The sequence below is a fragment of the Coenobita brevimanus genome, chromosome 55 (genome assembly GCF_032717465.1).
Source record: "Coenobita brevimanus isolate Jiangsu-jjx chromosome 55, ASM3271746v2, whole genome shotgun sequence".
Classification (NCBI taxonomy): domain Eukaryota; kingdom Metazoa; phylum Arthropoda; class Malacostraca; order Decapoda; family Coenobitidae; genus Coenobita; species Coenobita brevimanus.
Window position 1 is genome coordinate 780942 of NC_137008.1, and position 22017 is coordinate 802958.

Below are 22017 nucleotides of genomic sequence, written 5' to 3' on the forward strand. Positions count from 1 at the left end.
TAATTTCTCTTCCCTTATGCCAATTCACCTTCAGACACAACAGTGGGGTATATGAGGATCCTGGGTGGGACGGAGACACAGGGTAGAGCTTCCGTTCTTTGTTAAATAAAGAATTCAAGCTTTAACCTGTCTCTCTCTCCCAACCAACATATCCACTTGTCACTATGGATCAACAGCAGAGTATATGAACGGGTAACCTAACATACTACAGAGCCATCCACACGAAACGAATGTGGTTTACATGATCCACTTCACTATATCCTTTTACTTTAACCTGGACTACGAGTATAAATGCCATCTCTCCATCTTGAACACCGAGTTGTAAAAATAGATTAACTGTATAATATGACGCTAGGAACAACGAACTGCCATGGAAAGAATGTAGGGCCACGGTATTGTCTTAATCTGCCACTGAGCTACATGAGACAAGCTGGAGGAGGAGGAAAAAATCTAGGAAAAATTAAAATGAAATTAGTATTGCAAACAGCACGACATAATCATCAGTGTTCATCAGAAGTGACGTGGTGAATCTTTTGCTATCACTCATTAGTTTCACCTCGTCTTCCGTCACCTTTATTTTCTTCTTACTAATACTACTACCATTACTACTATACTACTACTACTGCAACTACCACTACTACTACCATTACCATTATTACTGCTACTAATACTACTACTACTGCTACTGTCACTACTACTTACTACCACTACACCCATCATTCGTAACACAAGTAGTGAACATCAGAGTACAAGTGTGGTCCTCGCACGACACGCAAAACTACGTCATATTTTTTTCTGCATTTGGCTACCATATGTGAGGTCGCGGGTGGGGGAGGATATAGGGGTGGGGGAAGGGGTGGGGGATGGAGAAGGGTTTGATGATGGGGAGGGATGGTGTGGGAGTGAATGGGGATGGTGAGGGCGCGGGTGAATAAAGGCATGAATGTAATTGTTTGGGTGTAAGGCAAAGGTGGTTGACAGAGTGTGTATGGATGAATGAGGGCGAGATCCTGTATGTAAATGAGGCAGAGTGTTATTGTGGGTGAATATGAAAGTAGCGGGTGGAATTCTGCACATGTGGGCGACAAGGGGTGTGGAAAAACATATACATGCCGAAGGGAATGTGAATAAGAAAAAGCCTTGAGGTGGAGTGAGTGTGGGTAACGAAGAGTCTGCAGGATGATATGGATAATGCAGGGTGTTTGTTCGAATTAGGGTGAGCGACAGTAAGTGAAAATGAAGGAAGGTGTGGATAAGGATGTGAAAATGTGGGTGAGGGAGGATGCATGGGTATGTAAGGGTAGAGGGTGGGTATACTGTGAGAGGATAAACTGGATGAGGATGTGATTGTATTGGTGGGAAAGGATGGGTGTGGATGCAGACGTGGGTGTGGATGGGATGAGGTTCGTAGAGGATGGGGTTTGGTGAGGGTGGTGATGGATAACTATAAGAGATGTGGTATTAAAGCTGATGACGATGAATGAGAGTTAAATTAGGGGTATACATGAATATGAATGTGTAAGTTGAGTTTGAAGATACATCGGTAGGCGAGGAAGAAGTAGCGAATGTATGAGAGTACTGTGATCTAGTTTGTCAGGCTAAAATGTAATGTTGGGTAAAATAGGTGGACTGCTAGTGAAGTTATAAATGCTGAGAGAGAGAGAGAGAGAGAGAGAGAGAGAGAGAGAGAGAAATGGGGGAGGGAGAAAAAAATAGGTTGGGTAGGAAAGTTGATGAGGAAAAGGGAGTGGATGAGAAGAGCTCTGTAATTATGTTCCACCCTTCACTCTCACTCTCTGCTCTTACTCTGTCCCTCCACTCTTACTCTCTTTTCTACTCCATCCTTTCACTCTCATTCTCTGCTGCTACTCCAGTCCTTCACTCTCACTCTCTGCTCTTACCCCATCCCTTCACTCTTCAGTTTTATTCCTTGTTCGCACACCTCACTCTCCTCCCTCGTTCTTATATGACCCTTCAACTTTTACTCCCTTCTTTCACTCCCTCACACTACCCCCACCCCACTAATCGCACCTCATTCACACCCTCATCCACCTCACACCACACCCACCCCACACCACACACACCCCTTACCCACCACATACACACACCCTCACTCACCTCACACCACACCCGCATCCTTATCCCACCATCACACCACACACACACACCCTCACCCACCTCACACCACACACACCCTCACCCACCTCACACCACACATACCCTCATCCACCTCACACCATATCCACACCATCACCCAACTGACACCATATCCACACCCTCACCCATCCCAATCACATCTTATCTCATCCACATACTTACCAGGTCCACAATCCCTCGTATCATACCTTCAACCCACCGACCCACTACACCTCACAGTATCCCATTCGTATACTTACCAATCCATCCTCTTCCACCTCCCACTCCCCTCCTAGTCCCCTTAACCAACCAAACCCCACCTCACAATCACCTAATACATCTACACAACACCCATACCACACCCCACAATCACTCACATCCATACCACACCCCACAATCACTCACATCCATACCACACCCCACAATCACTCACATCCACACCACCCCACGATCACTGACATCCATACCACACCCAACAATCACTCTCCACAATCACTCACATACACCCATACCACACCCCACAATCACTCACATACACCCATACCACACCCCACAATCACTCACATACACCCATACCACACCCTACAATCACTCACATACACCCATATCACACCCAACAAACACTCACATCCATACCACACCCCACAATCACTCACATACACCCATACCACACCTCACAATCACTCACGTACATACCACACCTCACAATCAATCACATACACCCATACCACACCCCACAATCACTCACGTACACCCTTACCACGCCCCACAATCGCCTCGCCCCCTTCCTCACCTCAAGTGCAATAGTTACCATAAAGCCAAAACTCATGGAACAGCTGAAAGATTGCAGTGGCGCAGGTGTGAATACACGTGTGGTGCAGAGCTGATGCATATGATTATCAAATACGAGCGTGAGAGTGTATAAATCAGAAGCGAGTGTACATGTAGGGTGGTCTGGTGTTGTAAAGGTGTACCGGTTGTAATGCCTTGTTATAACCGTAATTATCATTGTACCCCCGCCTCCCTCTTCCTATAATCTCCAGCCACCCCAGTTCCACACTCCGAGGTGTTAACAGTTTTCATCGCGCTTATGATGGTGAAGTGACTCATTCTCTCACACAACGGACATCGCAATCGTTTTTTGGTCACTGAAACGGGAAACTGCAAAGAGGGACCAAAGGATATAACAAAGACGGCTTTTTATTGCTAGGTGAGTCTTTTCTAAACATTACCAGATACAACGATACAGGAACATGACAAAATTGTAAGCTGTCAGAGAAGTTTTTGGCATTACTCAAACAATCAGGTTCAAATTCCAGTTAAATGCTGCCAATGCACTGGTCAAACTCAGAGTCAAGTTTACATCACAGTGTCAGTTTTGTAAAAGGAACACTCATTTGATTTTCTACTGACTTGCTGATGAACCAGTGAAATAAAACATTATTTTCTTTAGACAGCAGATATTGTGGATCAGTGTGGGTTGAATGGGATGAAATTTATAACAGTAATAACCACAATGAAAGCTAAGTACTAGAGAGAGAGAGAGAGAGAGAGAGAGAGAGAACAAGCGGAATTAAACAAGCTTATCAACAAGAGACAAAGAAAAGAAAAAAGAAACATGGATCAGTTTCAGGAAACCATCAAAAAAGGAAAAAGTCTGAAACAGGTCCGGGGTAAAATGGCACTAGGAAAGCAACAAATTCTATCACTGAAAGACAAAAACGGTGACGTTGTTAAATGCAGAGATAAGGTGGTGAAAAGAGTTGAAGAATTTTACAATGAACTGTATGCATCAAAGACAGTAGTACCAACAGCTAGCTTTTCAGTTGACACAAGTGAAATACCTGAGTTAACACCAGACAAAGTAAATATTTGTCTAAAAAATATGAAAAGAAGGAAGGGTCCAGGAAAAGATGGAGTAGTAGCAGATTTACTCTTGGACGCAGGAGTAAAAGAACAAAACAGGATCGCCCATTTATTAACTCAACGTATAAAATAGAAGAAAATTCCCAAAACACAGTGTAATGCAACAGGTATTTTACTTTACAAAAAAGGCGACTCAAAAGATCTTAGCAACTATCGACCTATTAGCTACTTATCAGTCATTTAAAACTCTTCACTAAAGTCCTTACAAACAGAATACCTACAAATTTGGAGGAAAACCAACCTCGTGAACAGGCAGGATTCCGAAGCGTGTATTCGACTACTGATCATCTACACACAATGAATCAGCCAACTGAGAAAACTACAGAATACAATAAACCACTGTGCACTGTGCTTAGGTTTTGATGATTACGGAAAGGCTTTCGACTCAGTGAAGCACATAGCAATTATAAATTCACTGCGAGAACAAGGAGTAAATGAGAACATTGTAAACCTGCTTGAAAACATATATAAAGAGGAAACTGCTACAGTTAAATTAGATAAAGACTCGGGAAAAATTATGAATGAGAAGGGTGTGCGTCAGGGTGATACAATTTCACCAAAATTATTTACAGCATGCCTAGAAAGTATTTTCAGAAAGCTAGACTGGGAAAACAAAGGAGTGAACATAGAGAAAAGCTAAACCATTTAAGATCTGGAGATAACATTGTCCTAACTTCAGAAACAGCAGAGTCACTGCAAGAAATGTTAAATGACCTGAACAGAGAAAGTCTCAAAGTAGGGCTAAAGATGAACCGGAGTAAAACTAAAGTACTGTTTAATCCACAAACACCAAAGAGCGTCATCAGAATAATCGGAGAAATTCTTGAAGTCAAGGAGTACAGTTACTTGGGACAAATACTAAAATTAACGAAAGACCATGATGACGAAATAAAAAGACGCATTACAACAGGATGGAAAGCTTTCGATAAACATAGAGACATTTGAAAAGTAGCTTGCAAATTTGCATGAAACGAAAAGTATATAACAAATGTATAATTCCAGCTGTGACGTACGGTTGTGAGACCTGGAAACTGACAAAATCGACGGAAAATAAATTAATTCGTTCTCAGAGAGCAATGGAAAGGTCAATGTTGGGAATATCTTTAAGAGACAGGAAAAGATCAACTTGGGTGAGAGTGCAGACTAAAGTCAAAAAGTATTGATGTTATAAAAACAGAAATGTAGGTGGGCAGGCCATGTAGCAAGAATAAGTGATAATCGATGGAGCAAGACGCTGACTGACTGGACACCAAGAGACTGTAAGCTTAGCAGGAAAAGGCCAGACAGGACGTGGATAGATGAGATACAGAAATTTGCAGGGAAAACTTGGCAAATATTATATCAGTCAAGGAATTCGTGGAGAAGTGGAGAAAGCTGGGAGAGGCCACTGTTCAGCAGTGGACCTGTAATGGTTAATGATGATTATATATATATATATATATATATATATATATATATATATATATATATATATATTGGAGCCTCTGTGGTACAGTGGTAGAGTGTGCGTTTCGTACACGGGTAAACCAGGGTTCGCGCCCCGCCAGAGTAATATACTTTGGGAGTGTTCACCCGACCACGTACTGCATTGGCGGACACAAGGGGTGCTGTGGTTGAACCAGTGTCGTTTACTACAAAGTATGCTTGCACCCAGTCGGCTTGCGCGGGCCGATTACGCTTGGTTCACAGACTACACACACATCCAAAGCCACTCCAACACTAGAATTACACTTACAAGCACTTCTCACCCTACATACAATCTCTACCAGACAGCCTAAGCCACTTGGTAGAGAAACATTGGCTGTATCGTCCCGACTTTGGTCGGGATAGGCCGGTCCTGCACTGGATACTCAAACGACTGATGATCATGATGATCATATATATATTAGAGAGAGAGAGAGAGAGAGACTGATTGATTTTCATTACTGTTAGCAGGTAGATAGATAGACCGACAGACAGATGCGTATATACAGGGTATGTGTGAGTTTATTGTCATTATTTTCATGATTTACTGTTCTTATAATCTGTATAATCATTTCACCCACAGGGAGTACAAATCCCTACCGCCCATGGCAAATAGTGAATTATTATACTGCATGAATAATAGTGGAGCACAAAAAATAAGTGACTGTCCCTCTTATGCAATATTAATCAGAACTGAGTGAAATACTTGTCGAGAATAACGTATGAGGATTGTACATGTGTGAAAGAAAGCTAACAAGCAGTAGATCAGACAGCAGCATAATTACTGGCGCATGGTAAGCGGCATGGTGATAGGCGTGCATGGGAAGGTAAGAGATAATTGTCTGCAGAGAGATCAATGTTGGAAAAGGTGTGCGAAACAGCTGTAAAATATTAACGACCCTTATAAATCACGAAGAAAAATGTGAGGCAAGCTGAGCGAGCTGCTCCGGAACTGTCTCCCTCTGTCTGTATTTCCTACCTCCTATGATCTCCAGTCTTTCAAACGCAGTGTGTCCAGGCATCTCGACATGAACGGATCTTGAAGTTGGCTCTCTTTTGTATTGTTTTTGTTTTTTCTTGGAAGGAACGGTTTGCGGGCTCCTGGCCTTGGGTTCCTTCTGTCATGCATTAAAAAAACAAAACTTATGCATTGAAAGAAAAGAAAATAGTGAATACCTTTAATGTTTATAGAGAAAAAAAAATAATGCATGTTCTCCCCTTAAATTTTTCGAGGTTACACAGACGGGCAGATTGTGAGGTCAAGACGAGTAAAACTAATGGTATTTTTCGGACGATATAAAGAGGTAATAATGAATTCTATATTATTCTTTTCGAGGTGTACTGTAGGCCACCGTAACCCACTGGATCAGAAGGTCGGTAGATACTCCAGGATCAAGGCTTGGTAGGGATGGCTCCGACGCACTCATAAGCCGTGGCAAATGTAACCCTCCTAACGCCCACATATAGAAGTATTATATTTACTCAATCTAGCCTTCATCCTCATGCCCTTCTCTAAAACACCTCCTAAAGTAGCTGATACACAACGCCAATACGCTAAAACTTAATCGACATAAACTCCGTGTTCTCTATATTCTTCTTCCTTCTTCTTTCTTACACACCTTTAAGCTCTAAAACGGCAAAACCGATCAATCTGATTTTTCCACACAGTCTCCTTTTCCCCTGGGTCGGAGGCACGGTTGATACTGCTCGAAAAAGGAACAAGTTAACTTCTACATTTTTTTCGGATTTTGATGAAACTTGGAAGAAGGGCGGAAGGTGAGCAAACGGGGAAGTGGCTGAAAATTTAGAATAATCAGTCAAGATCTGTCACAGGGCAATGTCAAACTTTCGGCCCCTTATCTCAGTCAGTGTAGTTCTCTCTCTCTCTCTCTCTCTCTCTCTCTCTCTCTCTCTCTCTCTCTCATTCTATATTTTTTTATCACTTTATGTACGAAAATGGTACACAGAACATACATACTGTCTTACTAGTTTAACGAGTATAGTGTCGCGGAACGTATTATGTAACAGTATTTTATTATTTATACACACTACGCTGCATTAGGTATCAGGGCCAGTCAACTCGTCTCTGAATAATGGATATGTAGTAAGTGAGAATTCCTGATGCATCAAGAATCGGGCACTAGACTGTTTACTTATTCAATCATATTCTTGTCGTGTTCTATTTCTAATTTTACTGAGCAATATAAATAGCTAGATAGAAGGAAAGATAGACAGATAGACAGACAGAGACAGGAAGATATAGAGATAGATATAAACATACATACATACATAGATAGATAGACAGACAGAGCTAGAAAGATATAAAGATATAAACATACATACATACATACACAGATTTAGACTGACAGATAGATGGACTGACAGGTATAGATATAGATATGTAGGCTGACTGATAAGCGAGTATATTATATGTACTGGTAGGCTGATAGATAATTTACATATTGGTACCTAGATAGATATATTATGTTTTTCACTGTATGCGGTGGCTCAATCGGTAGAGAGTTGGCCTGCAGTCCTGACGGACCCGGGTTCAAATCCCGCTGAGACAGGGAACAGTTTAAGGATTTGAATTTCATAAAAATCAGACTTTACTGATCTACCAGAAGACCCGCCGACATGTCGTAAAAATACCCCCGCTAATACCAATACACCAGTCCTGTATGAGACAGCCCTAGCGTGTATTCAGTATGGACGGTGGGTGTTAGCGCCGAAGTGGTGACATGTAAAGGTGTCCGGTACGTAGGAGGACTACTGGGCCTTGAAAGCAGGCTGTGAAGCCTATGCCCAGAGTCGGTCACATAAAAAAAAAAAAAAAAATGCTATAGTAAAGAGATATGTTGAGCAAATTTCGGCACTGAGCGTCAATAAAGATACCGGTACCTGCTGACTGACTTTCCATTTAATCAAACGCTGGGTAGGCAAGAGTTCAGATATGCGAGTTTGTTATTCAAGAGCAGACGTACCAAATACAGTACAGTGAAGCGTTCCAATGGTAGTAGTTCCCTGTTGCCTCTCTACGACCCACATCACCGTATACAGCAGGCTCATCATTACGTAGGCTAAACCCAGTCATAGCGCACACTACCTGGGTTAAAATTGGCAGTGGCCGGGAACGAATGGTTAAAAAACATTATTAGGAAGATCTTGGGACTGTGATTACGCGATATTTCCTAGTTAACGTGCTTTCTTTTCTTTTCGTTTCTTTTTTGCCCGCTTTTCTTTTCTCCTCTTCCTCACCCTATCCCTTGGCCTCCACACTATGATAAAGACCTGCCATATTTCCTCCACCTCCACTCGTCCAAACACTTCAGTTTGGTGACATTACTTTCTCTCCTCCCTAATTCGTTTCAAATTTGGTGCCACTGTTCCTTGGGCAAAATTCACAAGATACATTTATTCAATTTTTTATTTAGTCCCGTCAAAGGGTTCGATAAGGTGAGGCTAAACCCTGCAAACACAAATATTACGGATCCTGTGTTGTATGTTCGTAAATCATCATGGTAATTTGCACAAGAGTCAGTCAGTGAAATGTACAGTAATATCATATACGAAATTCAGGACATGAAGGTCATTGAGTGTGACCTCAGGGATAAGGAACTGAACAGGGAAGCTGCCAGAGATCGAGCAGCACGAAGAGACGCCATTAGGTGACCAAGGCCGACGCATACAGGCATGGTGGAGCCTTCAATAACGAAACGAAACGAAACTGAGGATGACAGAGAGAGAGAGAGAGAGAGAGAGACAGACAGACAGACAGACAGACAGACAAAGCGAGAGAGAGAGAGAGAGAGAGAGAGTGTACCAATGAGTGAGAATGTAAAGAAGTGCGTGTGAAGGCAGTAAGTAAACGTGTGAGGTTGTCAACAAAGCAATAAAAGTGAGATTAAAAAAAAAAAAAGGCGAGTGAGCGCATCTGAGTGACTGAATGTGGGTGACGGAGGCTGTGGAATGAAGAGGAGTGTTTACGAGTGAATGGCAGTGAGCAAATGAATGTGAATGAAAGCAGTGGCGTAGTAAAGTCTCAACAAATGGGTCTGGCCAAGGTGGGACCGAACCCTATTATGGGGGAGGCCACTGATACTGTATCCACATTATTAAATAAGGTGAAATTTCAAATGGGGAGGCCAGTGGGAGGGCCCAGGGTCTCACAGGGGGCGACCCCAGGCCCCCCACAGCTACGTCACTGAATGAAAATGCGTGTGTGTGTGTGTGTGTGTGTGTGTGTGTGTGTGTGTGTGTGTGTGTGTGTGTGTGTGTGTGTGTGTGTGTGTGTGTGTGTGTGTTTACTTTTATTACCTCTGCCAAGACGGTTACGTTTTACCCCGCACTGGCTTGTTGGTTTGTTTGTCTGTCTGTCTGTCTGTCTGTCTGTCTGTCTGTCTGTCTGTTGGGAGGATTACTCAAAAAATTTTGGGTGGATTTTGCTGGAACTTTGTGGAAAGGTGGGCCATGGTCCAAGGAATAAATTATTATATTTTGGGCCGGATCCGGATCCAGATCCGGAGTATTCCGCACAATATCTCCAAAAGTTTTCAATGAATTTCAATGAAATTTTGTGGAAAAGTAGGCCATGGACCAAAAAAGAATTGATTAAATTTGAGGGCAGATCCGGATCCGGAATTAATCCAAAAGTTACGAACGGATTTTGATGAAATTTTGTGGAAGGGTGGGCCATGGGCCAAGGAAGAAATGTTAAAATTTGAGGGTGGATCAGGATCCGGCGTATCCCACACAATATCTCCAAAAGTTCTCAGTGAATTTCAATGAAATTTTGTGGAAAGACGGGCCGTGGACCGAGAAAGAATTGATAAAATTTTGGGACGCATCCGGATCCGGATTGTTTTTAATGGCAATGGCATGAGGAGGTATGCGCTCTCGGAGCGCTTTCTAGTTGCTAGTGAGAGGGTTCTTCATTCACTCTTTTCTTAATCTATCAGCAAAAACAAAAATAACCCTTAATAAGTCGCATCCCATAAACAAGATCTGAAGAAAGAACAAGAGATATGAGGAGATACGAACGTCACTTTGTCTCCTCCGTAAAAGCAAAACAGCTACAAGAGGAAGTTGATCATGAATCTGTTTGTTAATCCGGAAGCAAAGCGGCAACCCAATAATAAGAAAGTAATGAGATGTAGTGGCAGTGATCTCGTCCGTAAATACAATGACCATGATAACAGGGACCGACAGCCCACACTGATCAACACAACTAATTACCTGTGTTGCTCTCCTCCAGGTGCCCAGACTTCGTTAGCTATCTTGATTGCTTCTGTTCCAGCGTTAATGACGGTTGCTCTCCTCATTAAGCTGTATCAGGGTCTATATTACTTTCGCCGCACCGGTAAAGGATGCTCTTAGTGCTTTACACCACAGGGCAACCTCTCATCAGCATCATTAGTGCATTTTCTGTATCACTACACGCTGTCATCAATGTCTTTCATCATTTCTATTATCCGTCATCATTATCGTTGCCCCCTGCTATCAATCAAATTTCCCGTCAATTATTTACATAATTATAATCCCAGCAACATTCTCACACTCTCATCACAAGATAATCTCCCCTTCCGCTACACCACACCTCATCACCACATCCATCACCTCACTCACCATCAAAAGCACCATCACTCTTCCTGACGGCATTCCCTCTCTCTGTACACTCCCTCACCACACTTCCTCAGTACACTCACAACAAAAGCTCCACACTCACCACCACACTCCCTCTCAACACCAACCCTCACATCCCCTCACATCACAGACTACCACAAATACCATCACACTTAACACAGCACTCCCTCCCCACACACTCATCACCAGCAACACACTCCCTCACAGCATTCACCACCACAATCTCTCACCACACACACCACCACACTGATCACCACAACCGCTCCACGCTCCCCACCACACTTCCTCGCAGTTCACCACCACTCTCCACCATCAAGTTCACCACCACAATTTCCTCATCACATTCACCCCCATACTCCCTCATCACACTCACATCACACACACAGACACCACCACACTTTCTCAGCACATTCACTACCATATTTCCGTACCATATTCATCATTAGACACTTGAGCCACCACACATTTCGCTCTTCCTCACCTGATCTTAACCCCTTCTTAAGTTCGTAGGCATTTTTTTTTGTTTACTCTGCCTAACACTGTTTTCTTTAGCTTTAGATATCGCTGGACTGAAAAGGCTAAACAAATTCTGACACTGTTCAGGTATATTTTCCTTGCCGAGAGATGTTGATTTGAGATGTGCCAGAAACTGATTACCTGCACAAATGAAGTGGCCTAAGACAGGTAGCCAGAGGGTAAAAGTGGGTGTGTTCAGGTGCCATGGACGTGTGGAAATGCTGGATGTAACTAGGATGACGCCAAAGGTTTACGTGAAGAGGAAAGAAGGTGGCATGACAGACCGGGATGGTGATGGTACTATAATGAGAGAACGCTTGAAATTAAGGTAGGGTTGCTTGAGAAATCAGAATTACTAAGTGCTAAAGTTGACAAAAAAGTCAGGCGGTCGACGAATGAACCGTCTTCTACAACTCACTCTGACGGAGAAATGTGTTCTTAAATATTTTATCATATCGGCCGTATGATCCACCAGCAGTCATTTCTGTTGTGGATTAACCCTGACGGATGTGACATTAGAGGACATGGCTCAATTGGACTATATGGGGTACACAACAATCTGGAATCCATTTTGCCTTCAACTATATTTATGAATGGGTACGTGTCATCCATGGCCGACTCACTGGTTGTGATGAACAGCACTAGATTTTGCTATTTAACTAACTGTCTAAATCTTCAAGCAAGGTAGTCAGAGGCGTAGAGGAAATGCTTGCGACAGGCTCAAGGCCTGAGATGCATGCTTGATGAAATCGAAACACACATAATATTGGCATGCACTCTGAAGCGTGTACTTGTTGCCTACTATTTCGTAAGTTCGTAGATGCAAAGGCATAAACAAAAACTTACTGTTTCATAAGTTCGTAGATGCAAATGCGTAAACAAAAACTTACGCCTATATAAATTCTACAACCCAAGAAGGACATTTTTTGACAGACTGATGGACAGATGGGTAGATGGATTGGTAGATGGACGGATAGTTGGATACTCATGATCTGCACACACACACACACACACACACACACACACACACACACACACACACACACACACACACACACACACACACACACAATCTTCCCTCGAGCACACTGTGTAACTGGTACAAACTAGCGCCACCAATGCCACTGATCTACCACCATTACAGCTCCCACATTTTTGCCATTACATCAAACACACTTCTTCTAACACTAAAGCAACATTACCACCGTCTCCTGATACAACTACACCACTGCTTTACTCAAATACCTTAACCCGAAATACAGCACCTGCCTAATCGAACCTGGGCTAGCGTAACAGAACCTACTTTCATCGCCCCAGCCATCACCACCCAGTCTACCACAATTCCCAAGAAAACACATAATTACATCTACAGAATATATGTGAATCGAAAGACGTAGACACAGAAATCCACTGAGAACTAAAGCCTCCGTAACATCCGATTCTCCTCATACCCATTCACAGACTTTTTCGTGCCAATGATCATGGTAATTATTGTTGAGATGGTAGAAGAGGAGGGGGTGGTGTTGGTGGTTGTGGTGACGATGGTGGTGGGAGGTACTGATGGTGGTGCTAGTGGTGATAGTTGTGGAAATAGTTGATGTCACTGTGGCAAAAGTGATGGTGGTTGTGGCTGATATCGCTGTGGTAGTGGATGACTTCGCTGTCGTAGATGAAAACGATGGTGGTGGTAGTGGTTGATGTCACTGCGGCAAAGGCATTAAATGTGGTGGTAATAGTGGTGATTGTGGTTGTGGTAGGAGGCAGTGATGGTGATGGTAGTGTTCAAGATGGTGGAAGAGGTAGAATGTACTGTGGTAGAGTTTGCGATGATGGAGGTAAGCGGGTGATGGAACTGTATACGTGGGGGTGATGGTGATGGTGGTGGTGGTAATGTATGTTGTGGTAGACAGTGATGATGGTGGTTGTGGTTAGTGTCGCTGTTGTAGAGGGAATGATGATGATATAAATGGTTAATGTTACTGTGGTGAGGTAGTGATGATGGTTGATGTCACTGTAGTAGAGGCAATGACAGTGGATTACTGGTGATGGTTGTGGTGGTAGTTGATGTCATTGTGGTAGGGGTAGTGATGGTGGTGATAGTACCAGACATCACTGCGGTGTAGGTAGTGATGATGGTAGTAGTGGTTGACGTTACTGTGGTAGAAGTGGTAATGGTAGTGACAGTGGTTGTTATCAATGTGACAGAGGTAGTGATGGTGGTTGTTGCTACCGTGGAAGAAATTTTCCTTTACGTTGGCGGTGGTGGTGATGGTCGTGGTGATGGTAGTGGTGGGTGATGATTTTGTGGTGATAGTGGTAGCAATGGTTGTAGACATGGGTTAGAAATCTTGTCAGGCTCAGAGGTTGATGATTCTGTGGTAGTCGTAGTGGAGGATGTGGTCGTAGTAATGATAGTGGTTGTGGTGGTAATATGGAGAGTTCTTACTGTGGTAGTGGTTGTGGTGGCAGTACTGAAGTGTGGTGCTGCGGTGAGGATGGTAGTTGTGGTGGTAATGATACTGGTAGACGTTAAGGTTATAACTATAGTGGTCGCTGTGGTAGTGTTGCCTGTGGTGATGAGAGTAACTGTGGTAGTGGTTTTTGATGGTGATGAGAGTACGACTATGGATCTGTTATTGTGGTTATAGTGGTGATGGTTAGAGTGAAGATTAGTGTATAGTGATGGTTGTGATGTTTCTGGTAGTGAATGTTGTGGTTGTGGTAGTGGTGGATATTGTAGTGATGGTTTTGACGGTGAAGGCTGTGGTAGTCGTGGTAGCGGTCATGTTTCTGGTAGTGAATGTGTGTGGTTGTGGTAGTGGTGGATATTTGATACTGAAGGTTGTGGTGGTAGTGGTTGTAGCTGTGATTTAGGCTGTGAAAGTTGTAGCTGTGGTGACTTTAGTAGTGGTGATCATGGCAGTGCTGGCTGTTGTAGTAATGGTTGTAGTAGTGATTGCTGTAGTAGTGATGATTGTAGTAGTGATGGTTGTAGTAGTGATGATTGTAGTAGTGATGGTTGTAGTAGTGATGATTGTAGTGGTGATGGTTGTAGTAGTGATGATTGTAGTAGTGATGGTTGTAGTGGTGATGGTTGTAGTAGTGATGGTTGTAGTAGTCATGGTTGTAGTAGTGATGGTTGTAGTAGTAATGGTTGTAGTAGTGATGATTGTAGTAGTGATGGTCGTAATAGTGATGGTTGTAATAGTAATGGTTGTAGTAGTAATGGTTGTAGTTGTGATGATTGTAGTAGTGATGGTCGTAGTAGTGATGGTTGGAGTAGTAATGGTTGTAGTAGTGATGATTGTAGTAGTAATGGTTGTAGTAGTGATGGCTGTAGTAGTCATGGTTGTAGTAGTGATGGTTGTAATAGTGATGGATGTAGTAGTGATGATTGTAGTGGTCATGATTGTAGTAGTAATGGTTGTAGTAGTGATGATTGTAGTAGTGAAAACCATGACAGTGATGGTTGTTGTGGGTGAAGGACGACGGTGATGAGGAAAAGTACTGACTGGTAGAGACTTACGGTGCTACGGTGAGAGTGATTGTGGCTTTGTGATAGAGGCTGTGGAGTTCGCCTGCTAACTGCTTAATTGTTTGCTATAGATAGTGATTGAATTAATGACAGGGAGAGGGAAAGGAGATGTGAGAGAGAGAGAGAGAGAGAGAGAGAGAGATGGTGTCGGAAGCAGAAGGTCTGAGAGGAAGAAGGGTACAAAGGGAGAGGAAGAGAGCAATCAAGTGTGAGAGAGAGAAACAGAGATAAGACCTGAGTAAAGAAAGAGATAGAGAGATAAAGCAGAGACAGAAATACGAGAGAGAGAGAGAGAGAGAGAGAGAGAGAGAGAGAATTTCTGGAGAAAGACTGAGAAGAACGAATGAAAACAGGACAAAGATGTAACTCAGAGAAAAAGGACCCTGATAAAGACTGGCAAAGATAGGCAAAAAAGATATATGTGAGATAGTATGACAGAGACAGGATATAGGTGTAAGTAAAAAAAAAAAAGAAAGAAAGAAAAGAAAGAAAGAAGGAAAATTGGGAGAAAAACAGGAGCATCTGAGAGACAGAGAGAGATGGGGGGGGGGGGTTTGGAGAGACATGGAAGCCGAGAAAGGACTGAGGTAAGGGAAAGAGGTGGTAGAGAAACAGAGATGAGGAACAAGGGTAGGAAAGTAAGGTTAGGACAAAGGCAAGAGACAGACAGACAGAAAGACAGATAGACAGGGATGGACAACAGTGGGAAAGAGACAGGCAAGGGATACAGAGGTGGGAAAGTCGATGGTATAGGAGAGACAGAGGTGAAAGAGGTACAAGAGATGGAGGTAGGAAAGAGATGTGAGAGAGACAGACAGGTGAGAGTAACAGAGATGCAACAGACAGATGTGCAAGAAAGGCAGTAGTAATATAGGTGAGAAACAGAGGTAGGGGAGATTGGTCAGGGGGAATGAAGACAGGAGAGACAGGCCATGACAGGAGAGACAGAGGTGAAGTACAAGGTTGAGCGAGACAGATAAGAGCGAGGCAAGAAGGCTGATCGGTAAGAGAGAGTTGGAGAGAGGGAGAGATCCAGGCGGGAGAGAAATAGCGACAGAGATACAGAGACAGGAGAGACATACATTAGCAGGAGAGACAGAGATGAGAGTTAGGTAAGAGAGAGGTGGGGAAGGAGAAAATAGAGGTGAAAGAGACACAGGGGTAGCAGGGAACTTAACAAAGAAAAATTAGAGATTAGCAAGTGACCCCAAAATAAAAAAAGTAAGGTATTGATGATGGGAGTGGGCAAGTAAGAGGCAGAGGTAGAGGTAGATTTAAAAGCAGAGGAAAATGCAGAGGCAGAGGTAAAACAGGGGTAGAAATGAAAGAAGAGGTAGAGGGACACACTGGCAGAGGTGGAATTAAAGAAAGGGGCAGAGGTAGAGGCAGATCAAGAGGTACGGGTAGAGGTAGAGGCAGAGGTAAAGATAAATGAAATTAGTAGAGGTATAAGCAAAGGTAGACGTTGAAAAAGAGGTAGAGGTAGGAACAAAAGCACAGCCAGGGGTAGAAACAGGTGTAAAGCCGAGCGGAGACAGATGTTGAGGCAGAGATATAGGTAGAATCAGAGGTAAAGGTAGGAAGGAGAGGGAGAGGTAGATGCAGAGGTAGAGGTAAAGATAAAGATAAAAGCACAGGTGGAGATACAGGTAGATGTAGAAGCAGAGGTGGAAAGGACGTGCTGAGAAAGTATGCGCTGAGCGTCCTTCAAACGACCCATGTAGAAAGAGCTCCTCCCTCTCTCCCTCCCTCCCTCCTTCCTCCGCATATCTCTCCTCCACCTCCTTCTCCTCCTCCTTCCTCCGCATATCTCTCCTCCTCCTCCTCCTTCCCTCTCTATCTTCCAGCTCCACGTCGAATGCAAACTGTGTCACTGTTAATACTCTCACCACCTCCGGCATTCTCTGCTTCAAATGATAATTGACTTTTGAGATCCAACAACTGGAGTTTTAAGACACGTGTAAGTATAAACACTGTGGTGGTTGACAAATTACACACACACACACACACACACACACACACACACACACACAGATAGAGAGACGGGAAAACAGATGAAACGATGCAGACTTTCTCATATGCAAATTTCCATCGCATTCCTGACCTTTGCTCGTTTTTATACCCGCGAGAGACCAGGAAAAATGCTTTAGTCGACGTGTGTGTGTGTGTGTGTGTGTGTGTGTGTGTGTGTGTGTGTGTGTGTGTGTGTGATCATTTCTTAAGTAAAAATTTAACGTAGCAACGATGCATCTCAAGAAGTTTCTCTCAAAGTCTTCTTCCCTGTTCTTGCTTTCCGTCTCTCTCTCTCTCTCTCTCTCTCTCTCTCTCTCCATCCCTTCCGTTTTCCCACCAAGTAATATAAAATGAAAACAGCAAAATCAGAAATTCGAACAAGAAACAAGCTATATCACACAAAAAACATGTCTAAAAGCAAAAATATATGTAGCCCGTATATAACAATCCACCAGAAGCTCGCCTAATGGTGCCCTGTGTGGTGCAGAGATGGCCCAGTCTGCCAGTGTGGGCGTGGGCGTGGCAGTGGGGGCAGGAAATGAATAAATGATACAGGATAGGCAATACGTTGAATAAGCCCTGCACTACACGAGACAGCCCGGCGGAGTGCAAGACGGGCGTTGTATATGTATCAACTTGTACTGCATATTGCCACTGCTCATTTCATAGTTAGATATTTAGATGTAAGGACTCAATATGCACTTAAAGATCCATTAATCTGTATATTTTTGAAATGATGTATTAAATATTGAGAGAGAGAGAGAGAGAGAGAGAGAGAGAGAGAGAGAGAGAGAGAGAGAGAGAGAGAATTCAAGGATCATGCTCTGCGCGAGGAAACTAAACAGGAAATGACAGCCTTCGAGCACAGAAATCAATGAAGAAAATATCGAGGCATGAATACTAAGTGAGAGATACGAGGCAGGAAGGAGAGCAAGTGATTGTACTACTAAGAACTATGAGAGAGAGAGAGAGAGAGACCACTGTTTGCTCTATCTTGCCTTACAGAATGCAAATAATGACGAAGAATCACCCTAACTTGCAAAACCACCTAAAGCATTGCATTACCAGGCCACTATCTGTCTCTGTCTGTCTGTCTGTCTCTCTCTCTCTCTCTCTCTCTCTCTCTCACACACGCTGCAATGACATAGGCCAAAACAGCACCGTACGCGTCTGTGATACTTTGGGCAACCAGTGCACGCCAGGTTTCACTAAGTTCAAACAAGATAAGAACATGTGTGTGTGTGTGTGTGTGTGTGTGTGTGTGTGTGTGTGTGTGTGTGTGTGTGTGTGTGTGTGTGTGTGTGTGTGTGTGTGTGTGTGTGTGTGTTCCATCCACTGGTCTGAGAACCGAACGAATGGCCTGAAACTGAATGAATATAGTACATGAATTCTAGTGTGTGGGTCTTGGTGCTAAAATGTGTTCCTGAATCCGCAAATCTATCCCCCTAAAGTAATGGATTTATCGTCATTAAACCAACACATCGAAAAGCATACATCTTAATCATAGGCTACGTATTTCCATGCGTCTGAATTCTGACCGGTCCATGTGACGACAACTATCCAAAAGTAATGGGACAACTTTCACTACCACTTTTTCTGTTTTGTCTTGAAATTAGGTAAAATAGAACAGTGCTTATCGACCACACGTAGATCACTAAGGCAGATATCCATTTATGGGTTTAAGAGCTGAGAAAGGAGACTCTGCAGCCTCCACCTCCTTCCCTCCGTAGTAAACACACGCTTACTGAACTTAGGCTTCTATGTCTATACAGTCTTTTGGAGAGGGACGCCTTCACGTGGTGGCACCTATAAACTGAGTGGTTCCTCTGTCCGGTTACACTAAAGATGGAGGGTTTCTTCAGCCTGCAATCCACTATGTTTACGTTCTTATAAGCCTGGGTGTGCAATTGGTACTACTATTACTACTGCTTCTATTACTACTACTACTACTACTACTACTACTACTAATACTGCTGCTACTGACACTAATACTATTACTACTTCTACCGTTTATCCATGCATGTATTATATATTCAAATCCAACACACTGAGAGTCAAGGTTGTACAGCGGTATGCTTAACTCGACCGTAGAGGGGTAATACTGCATGTGTAGAATATTTACCTTCATATTATCCCTGCCTCAACAGTAATAACAGCCACAGAACACCTTAACATCAAAGAAATCTGCGTGTTGATAACGTACCGGAGGGAGGCACACTTTATTGTACCAGCACACAAGAACCCCAACACAACACCCACTCAACCGGCGTCACCCCCAGGCAGTAGAATTATTGCAAAAAAAAGTTGCAGTGGTTCTCCTTCTGTCACCAATGAACACACACACACACACACACACACACACACACACACACACACGCACACACACACACACACACACACACACACACACACACACACACACACACACACGCACACACACACACACACACGAGTACGAGCAACGGGAGTTAAAGAATAATATACCAGGAGCGCAGAAAGACGTAACTCGTATTACTGATAACACAGTCGAAAGATTGGAACTGGAGCATCGCGGGATATAAATTGTTAAAACCGACAACCGTACTAAAATAAACCAGGTATTCGAGACGCAGACAATTAATCTCTGCAAGCGCTTATTCTTTTTTTTTTTTTTTTTTACTGAAACTGAAAATGTGATTCATTCATGGGTGGGCGGATTTTCCACTGGCGTGACAGAGGCGGCAACAGTTCCTTTGTGTGTGGGGCTATTGACACACTTTGGGTCCCGCACAAGCAATGACCGTAAGGCCTTGCATGCCTTGATGATCTGAAAAAGCAGTGACAGTGCCGCAGGAAAAGTGGGAAAGCAAAACAGAAATGGAAAATATGATCTATGCATAAAATGAAAGCTATACTTTAGACTGGATATGCGAATTTGAACATATATCTAGTCGTCAATTCAGAAGAAGGGTTAAGACTTTTTTTTTTTAATAAAGGAAATTAACTACTGGAAATTTTGGCGAATGATACGAAAACAACCAGAAATATGAAGCTAAAAACGAATTCAATGCCCTACATATGGGTCGCTGTAACACGTGAAGAACAGAAGCAGTTCACATGCTGGGAAACACACATCGTCTTTGGTATGTGGGTATGTGGTGCTGATTGTGATGTGGGGAGAGAGAGAGAGAGAGAGCGTTACACCATTACATAACTCCACAGACCACATAAACATCTGACAGAAATGGTAAGGAGCAGCGATAAAAACTGCCGCTGCCTTCCCTAAGACGAATTAACATCCCCAATCATGAATTTTGTGTATTTTATTTCCTATCCTCAATGTATACAGTGAATGTAGTTTTCCCTGAGCCTCGTAATGAGCTACAGTATCGCGTATTTTTGCCCCTAACGCCAAAGAGCAGATCCGGAAAGCACTCACCATTGTCACACTCAAGGACTACCCGGTACTTCAAGGGTAGAACTGCATATGAAAACATTATCATTTACCTATAGTCCTTTTACCTAAACTTGGCTCAGAGTTTTGTCCTGCTGCAGCTTATTTCACATAGCTCAGTGGCAGAAGAAAAATGCTATGGCTCTATATCCTTCATGACTGACATCCAAGTTCAAGAGTTAATTCAGTGTTCCAACTTTCCTTTTAAGATAGACTGGAGGAAATATATAACCAACTTAAAGTAAACAGGATAAAGTCGAGGAAGTTACCATTATAGCCATTTACAGTTCTGTCTTAATCTTATGTCAACGTTTATGCATAGACTGAGAGAGATAGAGAGAGAAAGAGTCTTAGCTGTGTGTGTGTGTGTGTGTGTGTGTGTGTGTGTGTGTGTGTGTGTGTGTGTGTGTGTGTGTGTGTGTGTGTGTGTGTGTGTGTGTGTGTGTGTGTGTGTGTGTTCAAGGATCCGTCTCGCAGGAGCTGGGAGAAAGGGGGAAGGGGGGTTAAGGTGGGGTGGATTGCATGCGGTGAGGTGATCCCTGCTTCCTGTGTGTATGCAGCCGCTGTTCCCTAGTTCCTTTCTGCTTCCAGGTTGCTAGGAGCTCAATGAAGGCTTTACGTTACCTGCTACTGAGTTGTGAGAAGCAGGTGTGTTGCGTGGCTACTGCGTATTGTGTTTTTGTGTGTGTCGTGTCTGTGTGTGTGTGTGTCGTGTGGTTCCTGTGTGCTGTTGTTTGGTTCCTGTGTACGTGAACTGTGTTGTGATATTCTTGTGTGTTGTTGGGTTCAGGTGTGTTGCGTAGCTGTTGTGTGTTGGGTTGTTCTTGTGTGTTGGGCTGGCTCTTGTATGTTGCTTGGTTCCTGTGTGTTGTGTGGTTTCACTTCAAAGACTGACAATATTATTCAAACGATCCAATCAAGCGCAACCACTATCTGATATGTTTGGCGTGGACGTCTATACCCCACACAGCATCAATAGTTTGTTATTTCGAAAAATCTAAAACTTCAGAGGATATACGCACATCGTCGGAAAGCTTGTGAAAAACTGTAGGTGGCACTAAGTTTTATTTCTAAATAGTCGTGTTAATATTGCTAAAAAAATGCCCAAAACTGAGAAATTCAGCTTTGAGAACTGGTTGTCTTACAAATTATTAAGGTGACAGCAGACCTACACACATGATGTAGGGCTTGTAGCAAACTAATAGGTATTATCTGAGTGCCTCTTCTCAAAACTGTCCATCGCATCGCTGAAAAACAAACCAAAAAGCGCCCAATGCAGAACGAAAACTGGGTTATCTCGGAAATTACTGCTGCAATGTACTTAACCACACTGTTGGAAAGTTTCAATTAT

General features: G+C 43.1%; 1 protein-coding gene across 1 annotated transcript in view; it reads left to right on the plus strand.

Moving 5' to 3' along the window:
* Positions 1–10617: 10617 nt before the first annotated feature.
* Positions 10618–22017, plus strand: part of LOC145401191 (uncharacterized) — a 130847-nt gene continuing 119447 nt past the window's right edge. The window contains exon 1 of the mRNA XM_080273495.1: positions 10618–10885. Within this exon, the coding sequence (XP_080129621.1) occupies positions 10618–10885 (268 nt within the window). The remainder of the gene's footprint in view (positions 10886–22017) is intronic.